This window comes from Bombina bombina, chromosome 8 (genome assembly GCF_027579735.1).
Source record: "Bombina bombina isolate aBomBom1 chromosome 8, aBomBom1.pri, whole genome shotgun sequence".
Taxonomy (NCBI): domain Eukaryota; kingdom Metazoa; phylum Chordata; class Amphibia; order Anura; family Bombinatoridae; genus Bombina; species Bombina bombina.
Window position 1 is genome coordinate 282183747 of NC_069506.1, and position 13856 is coordinate 282197602.

A 13856-nucleotide genomic window follows, 5' to 3' on the forward strand; every position below is an offset into this window, starting at 1 on the left:
TGAACTTGGCCTTTGCTAGCTGAGGCCAAGCCTTGAGAGCATTGAGTATCACTCTCAGTTCCAGAATATTTATCGGTAGAAGAGATTCTTCCCGAGACCAAAGACCCTGAGCTTTCAGGGGTCCCCAGACCGCGCCCCAGCCCATCAGACTGGCGTCGGTCGTGACAATGACCCACTCTGGTCTGCGGAAGCTCATCCCCTGTGACAGGTTGTCCAGGGACAGCCACCAACGGAGTGAATCTCTGGTCCTCTGATTTACTTGTATCGTCGGAGACAAGTCTGTATAGTCCCCATTCCACTGACTGAGCATGCACAGTTGTAATGGTCTTAGATGAATGCGCGCAAAAGGAACTATGTCCATTGCCGCTACCATCAAACCTATTACTTCCATGCACTGCGCTATGGAAGGAAGAGGAACGGAATGAAGTATTTGACAAGAGTTTAGAAGTTTTGTTTTTCTGGCCTCTGTCAGAAAAATCCTCATTTCTAAGGAGTCTATTATTGTTCCCAAGAAGGGAACCCTCGTTGACGGAGATAGAGAACTCTTTTCTGCGTTCACTTTCCATCCGTGAGATCTGAGAAAGGCCAGGACAATGTCCGTGTGAGCCTTTGCTAGAGGAAGGGACGATGCTTGAATCAGAATGTCGTCCAAGTAAGGTACTACTGCAATGCCCCTTGGTCTTAGTACCGCTAGAAGGGACCCTAGTACCTTTGTGAAAATCCTTGGAGCAGTGGCTAATCCGAAAGGAATTGCCACGAACTGGTAATGCTTGTCCAGGAATGCGAACCTTAGGAACCGATGATGTTCCTTGTGGATAGGAATATGTAGATACGCATCCTTTAAATCCACCGTGGTCATGAATTGACCTTCCTGGATGGAAGGAAGAATTGTTCGAATGGTTTCCATTTTGAACGATGGAACCTTGAGAAACTTGTTTAGGATCTTGAGATCTAAGATTGGTCTGAACGTTCCCTCTTTTTTGGGAACTACGAACAGATTGGAGTAGAACCCCATCCCTTGTTCTCCTAATGGAACAGGATGAATCACTCCCATTTTTAACAGGTCTTCTACACAATGTAAGAATGCCTGTTTTTTTATGTGGTCTGAAGACAATTGAGACCTGTGGAACCTCCCCCTTGGGGGAAGCCCTTTGAATTCCAGAAGATAACCTTGGGAGACTATTTCTAGCGCCCAAGGATCCAGAACATCTCTTGCCCAAGCCTGAGCGAAGAGAGAGAGTCTGCCCCCCACCAGATCCGGTCCCGGATCGGGGGCCAACATCTCATGCTGTCTTGGTAGCAGTGGCAGGTTTCTTGGCCTGCTTTCCCTTGTTCCAGCCTTGCATTGGTCTCCAGGCTGGCTTGGCTTGAGAAGTATTACCCTCTTGCTTAGAGGACGTAGCACTTGGGGCTGGTCCGTTTCTACGAAAGGGACGAAAATTAGGTTTATTTTTGGCCTTGAAAGACCTATCCTGAGGAAGGGCGTGGCCCTTGCCCCCAGTGATATCAGAGATAATCTCTTTCAAGTCAGGGCCAAACAGCGTTTTCCCCTTGAAAGGAATGTTAAGCAATTTGTTCTTGGAAGACGCATCCGCTGACCAAGATTTTAACCAAAGCGCTCTGCGCGCCACAATAGCAAACCCAGAATTTTTCGCCGCTAACCTAGCCAATTGCAAAGTGGCGTCTAGGGTGAAAGAATTAGCCAATTTAAGAGCACGGATTCTGTCCATAATCTCCTCATAAGAAGGAGAATTACTAGTGATCGCCTTTTCTAGCTCATCGAACCAGAAACACGCGGCTGTAGTGACAGGGACAATGCATGAAATTGGTTGTAGAAGGTAACCTTGCTGAACAAACATCTTTTTAAGCAAACCTTCTAATTTTTTATCCATAGGATCTTTGAAAGCACAACTATCTTCTATGGGTATAGTGGTGCGTTTGTTTAGAGTAGAAACCGCCCCCTCGACCTTGGGAACTGTCTGCCATAAGTCCTTTCTGGGGTCGACCATAGGAAACAATTTTTTAAATATGGGGGGAGGGACGAAAGGTATACCGGGCCTTTCCCATTCTTTATTTACAATGTCCGCCACCCGCTTGGGTATAGGAAAAGCTTCGGGGGGCCCCGGGACCTCTAGGAACTTGTCCATTTTACATAGTTTCTCTGGGATGACCAAATTCTCACAATCATCCAGAGTGGATAACACCTCCTTAAGCAGAGCGCGGAGATGTTCCAACTTAAATTTAAATGTAATCACATCAGGTTCAGCTTGTTGAGAAATTTTCCCTGAATCTGAAATTTCTCCCTCAGACAAAACCTCCCTGGCCCCCTCAGACTGGTGTAGGGGCCCTTCAGAAACAATATCATCAGCGTCCTCATGCTCTTCAGTATTTTCTAAAACAGAGCAGTCGCGCTTTCGCTGATAAGTGGGCATTTTGGCTAAAATGTTTTTAATAGAATTATCCATTACAGCCGTTAATTGTTGCATAGTAAGGAGTATTGGCGCGCTAGATGTACTAGGGGCCTCTTGTGTGGGCAAGACTGGTGTAGACGAAGGAGGGGATGATGCAGTACCATGCTTACTCCCCTCACTTGAGGAATCATCTTGGGCATCATTTTCTCTAAATTTTGTGTCACATAAATCACATCTATTTAAATGAGAAGGGACCTTGGCTTCCCCACATTCAGAACACAGTCTATCTGGCAGTTCAGACATGTTAAACAGGCATAAACTTGATAACAAAGTACAAAAAACGTTTTAAAATAAAACCGTTACTGTCACTTTAAATTTTAAACTGAACACACTTTATTACTGCAATTGCGAAAAAGTATGAAGGAATTGTTCAAAATTCACCAAAATTTCACCACAGTGTCTTAAAGCCTTAAAAGTATTGCACACCAAATTTGGAAGCTTTAACCCTTAAAATAACGGAACCGGAGCCGTTTTTATATTTAACCCCTTTACAGTCCCTGGTATCTGCTTTGCTGAGACCCAACCAAGCCCAAAGGGGAATACGATACCAAATGACGCCTTCAGAAAGTCTTTTCTATGTATCAGAGCTCCTCACACATGCATCTGCATGTCATGCTTCTCAAAAACAAGTGCGCAATATAGGCGCGAAAATGAGACTCTGCCTATGATTAGGGAAAGCCCCTAGAGAATAAGGTGTCCAATACAGTGCCTGCCGGTTATTTTACAAAATTCCCAAGATTAAAATAATTCCTCAAGGCTATGGAGTATAAAATATGTTTATATATAAATCGATTTAGCCCAGAAAATGTCTACAGTCTTAAAAAGCCCTTGTGAAGCCCTTATTTACTGTCTGTAATAAAATGGCTTACCGGATCCCATAGGGAAAATGACAGCTTCCAGCATTACATTGTCTTGTTAGAATGTGTCATACCTCAAGCAGCAAAAGTCTGCTCACTGTTCCCCCAACTGAAGTTAATTCCTCTCAACAGTCCTGTGTGGAACAGCCATCGATTTTAGTAACGGTTGCTAAAATCATTTTCCTCTTACAAACAGAAATCTTCATCTCTTTTCTGTTTCAGAGTAAATAGTACATACCAGCACTATTTTAAAATAACAAACTCTTGATTGAATAATAAAAACTACAGTTAAACACTAAAAAACTCTAAGCCATCTCCGTGGAGATGTTGCCTGTACAACGGCAAAGAGAATGACTGGGGAAGGCGGAGCCTAGGAGGGATCATGTGACCAGCTTTGCTAGGCTCTTTGCCATTTCCTGTTGGGGAAGAGAATATCCCACAAGTAAGGATGACGCTGTGGACCGGACACACCTATGTTGGAGAAATTAGCTTTGTTTTTAGCCCTAAAGGGCTTGTCCTGAGGGAGAGCATGGCCCTTTCCCCCGGGGATTTCTGAAATAATCTCTTTCAATTATGGCCCGAAAAGGGTCTTTCCTTTGAAAGGGATATTTAATAATTTGGATTTTGACGACACATTGGCCGACCATGACTTGAGCCAAAGCGCTCTGCGCACCACAATGGCGAAACCTGAATTTTTTGCCGCTAACTTAGCTAATTGCAAAGCGGCATCTGTGATAAAAGAATTAGCCAGCTTTAGAGCCTTAATTCTATCCATAATTTCGTCATATGAGGTCTCCGTCTGGAGCGACTCCTCCAGCGCCTCAAACCAGAAAGCCGCTGCAGTAGTTACAGGAATAATGCAGGCAATAGGTTGGAGAAGTAAACCTTGTTGAACAAAAAATTTCTTAAGTAAACCTTCTAACTTTTTATCCATAGGATCTTTAAAAGCACAACTGTCTTCAATTGGTATGGTTGTGCGCTTAGCAAGTGTAGAAACAGCCCCCTCTACCTTAGGGACCGTCTGCCACGAGTCCCGTCTGGGGTCAGTTATGGGGAACATTTTCTTAAAAATAGGGGGGGGGGGGGGGGACAAAAGGGACACCTGGTCTATCCCACTCCCTAGTAACAATATCCGCAACCCTTTTAGGGATCGGAAACGCATCAGTGTATACAGGGACCTCTAGGTACTTGTCCATTTTACACAATTTCTCTGGGACCACCATAGGATCACAATCATCCAGAGTTGCTAATACCTCCCTAAGCAATACGCGGAGGTGTTCCAGTTTAAATTTAAACGCTAATGAATCTGATTCTGCCCGCTGAGAAACTTTTCCTGAGTCAGAAATTTCTCCTTCAGACATCAAATCCCTCACCGCCACTTCAGAGTGTTGTGAGGGTACATCAGATAAACCTCCCAAAGCTTCTGACTGCTCATAATCTGTTCTTAAAACAGAGCTATCACGCTTTGTAGGAAAAACTGGCAGTTTGGATAGAAATGTCGCAAGGGAATTATCCATGACTGTCGCTAATTGTTGTAATGTAATAGAGGCCAATGCACTAGAGGTACTAGGCATCGCTTGCGCGGGCGTGACTGGTGACGACACATGGGGAGAGGAAGGCGGACTATCCTTGTTACCTTCCGTCAAAGAATCATCTAGGGCTACCTCTTTAAGTTACACAATATGATCTTTAAAGTGTATAGACACATTAGTGCACTTGGAACACAATTTTAGAGGGGGTTCCACCATGGCTTCTGAACACATAGAGCAAGGCCTTTCCTTAGTGTCAGACATGTTTAACAGACTATTATTATACACAAGCAGGAATGAAAACACTTTATTCAAATAAAAATTACAATTTGAAAAAAAACATTACTGTGCCTTTAAGAAATAAAAAGTGCACACAATTTTACAAAACCGTGAAAAATGAACCAATCTCTTTGAAATTTTCACTGTATGAGCCTAATGCTTTGATATGATTGCACAGCAATTTTCAGCCCAAACAACCCCTTAATGCCCAAACCGGAGCAGCCTAAAGCCGGCAACCGGTTTATGAACTACAGCACCTTGCCACAGCTTACTGCCGTGGCCCTACCTGCCCTTAGGGATTAGATTTGGGGAAAACAAGCTTCTTTGAAGTCCTCAAACAATCTCTGGACCCTCCATGTGAAGCAGCATGAACTGTCTGTTAATACTAACTGCGCAACTGAGGCGCAAAATTAGGCCCTCTCCCCCTCCACTCCGGAGTTGTGGGGCCTTCAAAATCATAATTAGGTGACTAAGCCATATGCCATGTGGAAAATAACCCCATAATAAACACACAAAAGTGCTTAAAAAGTGTCTACAATGAGTATTTACTCCAATAAACAATCGATTGCCCTGTAACAGTGTCCACCAGTCTATTGAGCCCTGTTAAGTAAGCCATTAATTCTATACTGAGTCTCAGAACATAGCTTACCTTCCCCACATGGGGATTCTTGTCAGTCTTCTAGCATTAACTAAATCTTGTCTAGAAAAAGATGACTGAACATACCTTATTGCAGTTAAGCCTGCAAACTGTTCCCCCCAACTGAAGTTTTCTGGTACTCCTCAGTCCTGTGTGGGAACAGCAGTGGATTTTAGTTACAACATGCTAAAATCATTTTCCTCTCAGCAGAATTCTTCAACACATTTCTGCTATAGAGTAAATAGTACAAACCGGCACGATTTAAAAATAACAAACTCTTGATTGAAGATATAAAACTACAAATCTAACACCACATTCACTTTACCCTCCCGTAGAGAGGCCATGCTGCCAGAGCCGGCAAAGAGAATGACTGGGGGGCGGAGCTAGGGGGGGAGCTATATGGACAGCTCTGCTGTGTGCTCTCTTTGCCACTTCCTGTAGGGAATGAGAATATCAAACAAGTAAAGGATGAAGCCGTGGACTGGATACACCTTGCAAGAGAAATGGTCTATGGATAGGGTCCTCATGAGCCCCACGCATTGCAGGATTTCAGGATCCCTACACTCAGCTAACTGGGTACAATGATTCTGGTACAACTTTGTGCATAAGTAATCTTGTGTGCAAAGCTATCGCTTTCTTCTCATACATCGCAAGCAAACAGTTTGCACCAAGTGACCACAGTAATATCAATAAAATACCATGTTAGTGTCATTTTAATGGTAAACTGCATATCGTTCCCAGAAAGAGCACAGATACGGTACCGTCACATCATTTACACATATATAAAATGCCATTCACATAAAAACTGTGCATTTGTTTTAAGTCACAAAGTGATAAAGTCCAAACAACTTGTAAAGGTTTTTGTACAGAAGTCTCAAAGACAAGATAAAGCATCACATAAAAACAGGAATCGCCCATTTGTCCCAGAGCAGTGTTGTTTAGAGCTCAGTCATTTAAACACAAAGTCAGTCATTTTTCTCTTCTAAAATACATTTAGCCGCACTGTGTACAGGATGCTCTGGCACTGAATCTTTCTTTGCAGAGGACATATGGAGGGTTATTGCTGCGCATATTTAATGGAAGAGCCTAGTCTTATAGTTCTGGGCTGGCACAGATGTCCCTATCCTGGGTATAATGTCTAAATGCTATTGTAAATATGCACATAGGCATATCGTTACTTATGTCTTTAGATAGGTATGTAAATGTTAAACTAGTTGTGTGCTGTACACTCAAGCAATTGGTATTGGAGAGGTAAAATGAATGAAATTTAATATGTTCCTAGATAGATTGAACATATTGGGCAATAATACATATGCGGTGCAAGCTTCAGTGTAGCTGCTGAAACCCATGCCGTCCGTAATTTCACCTAGCACATCGGGGGAAATCACATATTTGGCGCCGGCAGTTCATAAAGTGCCGTAAGTCGGAAAAACTAGCGATGTCCAGAAATGTGTGTAAATACACATTTCTGGAGTTGCCAGTGACTTACGGCACTTTAGAAACTGCCGGCGCTTAAGAAAATAAAAAATATATCAAATCTCCCTTAAAAAGTCTAACCCGACACGTAAAAATTCCAATATCCGCAATCCCCCCACATTGCAACTAATAATAAATGTATTAACCCCTAAACCAACAACCCTCCACAACGCAATATGCCTAATTAAACTATTAACCCCTAATCCGCCATTCACCCACATTGCGATCTACCTAGTAAAAGTATTAAACCCTAAATCCGCCAACATCGCAAACTACCTAATAAATTTATTAACCTCTAATCCGCCATTAACCCACATCGCAAAGTACCTATTAAAATTATTAACCCCTAATCCGCCATTAACCTACATCGCAACAAACCTTATAAATCTTTTAACCCCTAATCCGCCAAACCCACACAAAGCAATAATCCTAATAAAACTATTAATCCTTAATCCACCAACCCCCCACAACGCAAATAACTAATTTAATTACTAAGCTCCCTAAATTACCAAAAATAAAAAAGTCTAACATTACAGAAAATAATAAACAAAATTATCCAAAATAAAAAAATTAAACCTAATCCCTATGAAAATAAAAAAGCCCCCAAATCTAATGCTAAACTACCAATAGCCCCAAGTTAAACAGATCTTTTGCATTTCAAAAAAATTCTAAGTCATCCCCTAACAGTAAAACCCACCACCTACCAAACCCCCCAAAATAAATAAGCCTAACACTAAAAACCTAAGATACCCATTGCCCCTAAAGGGGCATTTATATGGGTATTGCCCTTAAAAGGGCATTCAGTTATTTTACTGCCCTTAAAAGGGCATTCAGCTCTTTTATGATTGCCCATTAAAACCCTAATCTTAAAAAAAAAAAATCCTAACTCTAACCCCTAAATAGGTACTCACCATTCCTGAAGTCTGGTGGAAAAGGTCCTGTTCCAGGCAGTGAAGTCTTCTTCCAAGCGACCGACATCTTCTTCTAAGCGGGGACCACTTCCTTCTTCATCCAGAACCAAGCCAGCGCGGAGCAGAGATGAGCGCGGAGCAGGACTGGCGACCGCTGAGCCATGGAGCGTGGAGGATCCTCTTCATACGATCACCAATAGGATTTCAGTAGCTCTCATCCTATTGGCTGATTTGAATAATCAGCCAATAGGAATGCAAGGGACCTCATATTTAAACGCGTACCTTGAATTCACTATTCAGTGTACAGCGACAATCGTACGAAGAGGATCCTCCTCACTCCCTGGCTCCGCGATCGCCAGTCCTGCTCCGCGCCGGCTTGGTCCTGGATGATGTCGGATGCTTAGAAGAAGACTTCACCGCCTGGAACAGGAACTTCTCCGCCGGACTTTAGGAACGGCGAGTACCTATTTGTGGGTTAGAGTTAGGATTTTTGTTTTTTTGCTCATACAAATGCCCCTTTAGGGGCAATGGGTAGTTTAGGATTTTTTTAGTGTTAGGTTTTTTGTTTTATTTTGGGGGGTTTGTTGGGTGGTGGGTTTGACTGTTAGAGGGGGGACTTAGTATTTTTTAAGGTAAAAAAGCTGTTTAATTTAGGGCAATGACCTACAAAAGGCCCCTTTAAGGGCTATTGGTAGTTAGGGGGTGTTTTAATTTTGAGGGGGCTTTTTTATTTTCATAGGGATTAGGTTTATTTTTTATTTTTGATAATTTGGTTTATTATTTTATGTAATGTTAGACTTATTTTTTGTAATCTTTGATTAATTTAATTTTATTTATTTTTAAATAATGTTAGCTTTTAATTTTAATTTTACTTTTTAATTTAGGTAATTGAGGTTAATTTAGGGGGTGTTAGGTTACGGGGCCCAGTAATTTAATTAGTTATTTGTGTAGTGTGGGTTTGGCGGATAAGGGGTTAATAGATTTATTAGGTTTATTGCGTTGTGTGGGTTAATGGCGGATTAGGAGTTGATAGTTTTATTAGGTTTATTGCGTTGTGGGTTAATGGCAGATTAGGGGTTAATATTTTTATTATGTTTATTGCGTTGTGGGTTAATGGCGGATTAGGGGTTAAAACATTTATTACATTTATTGCGGTGTGGGTTAATGGCGGATTAGGGGTTAATATGCTTTATTAGTTATTGCGGTGGGGGTTGGCAGTTGACAGGTAGATATATATTGCGCTTGCGTTTGGTGTTAGTTAATATTTTCAGGCAGTTACAGGAGTTACGGTGCTCACATTTTCAGCTGCACCTGCCTATGTGTGGCGAGGTGAAAATGTAGTAAAATTCTCCATTTTCACAGCGTAAGTTCTTGTGCTAAATATGTGATACCGATTTGCGACACGGTTCTATGTTAGCTTATGGGAGTAAAAATTGCGGGCGACGGGTGAAATATACGCGCCGCATTTATATGCGGCATATGTGATACCAAAACCGCATAAAAACCATAGCCGCCGGCTTTTGTGGGCGCCGCCGCATATGTAATCTTGCCCATTATTTGTGAGCAATCAGGGTATGAATTTGTTAGTAACTATTAGTCAGTTCCAATGACTCTGCATACATGGAGTACACAGAGAAGGTTTAGAATTGGATTTTATCCCATAATACTGTCCTTGGAACCAGTCAGCAGAAACATATGTGATAGAGAAGTCATTAAATATGAGCAATTTGTGAGCTAATAAGAACTACAGCTTGCGCACTGGGTGCAGAAACATCTTCTACTTGATCTATTGTAATAACATTGAATATTAATTTGCAGCCAGCACTGTCTGAGCCAACAAAGAACATCAGTTGTTTATTAAAGAGCAGCATTGTGTGTGTTTGTCTTGTTCATCCTTTATCTCAAATAAGCAAATTGCTCGATTAGACAGCAAAGACATTTTTATGTGTATGTACAGGCAGCAAAGTATAAAACAAGTTTGTACTAATGCAGGATGTAGCCTACGCTGCTGTTCTACCAATCAGACAGCCCTTGTGCTCGCTCTGTACGCCATGTCTTTACCATCTGTGGTGTCTACACTTATTCTTTAGCTGCTTTTGACTCCCAACACAGGAAACAGACAAAGAAACTAGAAGACAAGCAGATTTCTGATATAAATACATAGAGCTATGGTAATGTAGAACAGGAGAACAAGAGGGAATACAAAATCCACCATCCGTTCTTGTGTATTTATGTACCGTAGAGGGGGCCAAAACAAATGCAATTTAAGGGATTAAAAACAATGGGATAAACTGATTCCTAAATCACTGTATGCACTATTATTGCATGTATATTTTAATACAGTTCCTTTGCTCTCTGACATATACAGAAAAGCTATGTTACAGCCCAAGCAGGGTTGCCATTTCAACACTGTATAGGAAAGAAAAACCAGCACCATCCCTATACTATGGCAGGTCTGCAATATTAAATAGCTCATTTACGTTGATAAAGGGTATGTACCATTGATTTCTTCATGGGATTCTAATTAGCCAAAGACTGGCTGTCCTCTACATAAAAATGGCTTACAATGGAGGCCTTGTCCACTCTGCCCAACTCCCACACATAAAGAAGCTGTATACAGATTAATTGTGCACCTTCTATTTGTATTCCAACATGTGCCAGGCAGCATGACCAAATAAACAACTGTATATATGGAACAAGGGTCGGATTCTCAGGGTTCAAGGTTTTGACAACTAAAAAGGAAAAAATAAACTAATGCAAGACATCTAATCCAATGGCAAAATGGGCTCTGCCCTTCAGAGAAAACTAAAACCATGGCGTGTGCAGTAACTGGAGGCCGGACAGATTCCTTTGGTTCCAGCTCAGTACCCCAGAGAGAACTTCTGTTTGGCAGGTGAGGCGTGTGGGCTGGGCAGCTTCTCAGAGGACGTGGAGCTGCTCAGAGATGACTGAAGGTAGACCGTCTTGTGAAAGAGCCTGTTGCTGAGGAAGACCACCAAAGAAAACAGCCGCAGTTGGAAATGGCTGGCAAAAAAAATTAACAAGCTTTAGCAACATCACAGAATAAGACAACAGTTTAACTAATTAAAATGGACAACACAAAATGATTGGCTGTATTTTTCAAGTGCTTTGTATCAGTTTAAATTTAGATTTGAGATATTCACCTGGATGCTAAGTTTTGGTGAGGACGAAAGAAGACAAAAAGTATATCACAGCCAACCTCTTTGCTTTCATTCACACACTATGCCAGAAATGTTATATGGAGCCTCTATTAGAAATGTGACCCACATAATGCAATACAAGAAATCCTGAAAGGTCTTAAACAACTGGCACTATTAGAAATGTATCTACTCATTTTATATTAAAGTCAAAAGTGAGTCTGTGTACACAACAAATAGATGTAAAACACAACTGGTACTTACTATGCTTTTCCTGGTGTCTTAGCTTCATTAGCACTGATGATGAACAGCGGAAAAAGGATGGAAAACAGACAGCCGCTGGTGAGAAAGAACCCGGATTATACAGCTGCAATACAACTCCAAATCTCAAAGTCTTCTAATAGCTCAGCTTATGTCATGGCAGAAGGTTAATAACTGCTTCAATTACGCTCAGATCTAAATATTAGGGCCATATTAAGTAAACATTTCTGTTATCTATGTAAAACAAGAACCATAAACCGTTTCCTTCCATGATGATACACTGGTTAAATATTTGGACAATATGTCATTTTCAAAGTCCCCGGAGTCAGACAAAGAAAAATGGTTAAAAGACTCCTGGTTTTCAAGTCTCCCATGAACGTTAGAGAGGCTGAAATAATTACAGAGGCTGAAATAAGATGATTTAAGTTTAGTTTCCAACAGCAGAAAAGATAAACTAAGTTACAATAGGGCGGCGCCAACTGCTTTATGTACATTTACGTTACCCTTATTTTATTCAATATTTACACAACTAATATAATTTTTAAAAATACATGTACAAATTATCTATTTCCTCTAGATACATTATGCAAGCAATGATTTATTTAGGGCCAGATTACGAATGGAGCGCAAACGTCTACGTGTGAGTGATAAGGAGGTTATCATGGGTATTTGCGCTGGTATTACGAATTGAAAGCAAACAAGATCACTTGAATGATTACCACGTCCTGCATTACAAACTACATTTACACTCATAATAACATGGTCTAATCAAAATTATTCACATAAAAATATTTTACACAAAAGTTATGTAGGCGCAGAGATATGAGATCTCAGGTGTTAGGAAACAAGAGGCAGGCAAATTGCTTTAACATAGACACATATATACACCTTTATTATAAAACAATAAAAAAAAGTCACCCACTGTGAACATACATATCGAGTACAATATAAAGCAATATGTCAAAACACTCAGCTTAAATAAAACATATATCGATAAAGATAAAAAAGCCTGTAAGTGGAGAGACAAAACAAACTGCTTGCCTGGCCAGGTCAGTAATCCACACAGTGCAATATTCTAAGTTTGGCTTTTTGCGCTCATTGGGTTAGAGTTTGAGCGAAAAACAGTTTACTTTCAACTCATAATACGAGTGCAAAAACCCGAACTTCTAGCACTGTTAACGCTCGATCAGGAGCGTTAATTAATGCTCCAACAGAGCTGAGACGTTTCCTGACAAACGTGGCAGAAGAAGACTGTAAAACATCACAATTGTAATGTGACACAAATGTATGTGGGGTTTTTTTCCAAACTGCTGCCTGGCAGATGTCAGAGATAGTAGCATCATTTTGAAATGTGCAGGATGTGGAAACCACCCATGTAGAATGTGTCCTGAACTCGGGTAGAATCGGAAGTGAGTTCAACCTGTTACCTTCATTATACAGTGAAAATCTTAGGTTAAGACAATATCTTCAGTAGAATTAAATTCTGAGAACATCTTCAGCAAACGTTCTGGAACTGTCCTAAGGAGCACTTTATCCGGATAAAAAATCCTAAAGGGCTCTCCCACTGATAGAGCATGCAACACTTGTCTTTCTGAAGTTATTGGCGACAAAACATGTTTTTCATTGTTATGCAACATAAAAATGCAGATTTCAAAGGATCAAAGAGATTCCATTAAAGCATTTAGCACCAAAGACTAGTCCCAGACAGGACAATGAGTTTTAACCTCTGGTCATATAATAAAGCTTGAAAGAACTGGATCATTATAGGATCTTGAGCCTATTTAATTCCAGAAACTGCCAAAATAGATGAAACATGCACTTTTAAAGTGGATGTAGATAAACGTTGCTAATATCCATTATGGAGAAACTGCAGCAGATGGGAAAATGTAAAATCTTTCATTTAATTTTCTCTCCAGCTTCCAAATTGAAACCCCCAAAATTCTATGCTTTTGAAATAAACAGCTTCCTGGCCTGTAGAAAAGTGTGAATAACTGAAGGAGGAATGTTAAGTTTGCTAAACCGTGACCACTCAGCAGCCATGACGCTATATGCAGCATGTGAGGATATGGAGGGAGGACTTAGAACTTTACTGAGAATACACAGAATCCATGACAGAAGCCAAGGAGGCAGACTCCATGTTCCCCCTTGATATTTGATGTATGAAACTGCTGTTATGTTGTCTAAAAATATCTTTACCAGATGACCTTGAAGTAGTTATTGAAAAGCCTGCAGGGCCTGACATACTCCTCTCAGCAATAAGATATTTGCTGGCAGACC

The 13856-nt window shown here is 40.9% G+C and overlaps 1 protein-coding gene across 1 annotated transcript in view; it reads right to left on the reverse strand.

Annotated features, from left to right (window-relative positions):
- Positions 1 to 6468: 6468 nt before the first annotated feature.
- Positions 6469 to 13856, reverse strand: part of LOC128639184 (etoposide-induced protein 2.4 homolog) — an 85882-nt gene continuing 78494 nt past the window's right edge. The window contains exons 10-11 of the mRNA XM_053691411.1: positions 11583 to 11657; positions 6469 to 11184 (exon numbers count right to left, since the gene is read on the reverse strand). Of these exons, the coding sequence (XP_053547386.1) occupies positions 11022 to 11184; positions 11583 to 11657 (238 nt within the window). The 3' untranslated portion in view covers positions 6469 to 11021. The remainder of the gene's footprint in view (positions 11185 to 11582; positions 11658 to 13856) is intronic.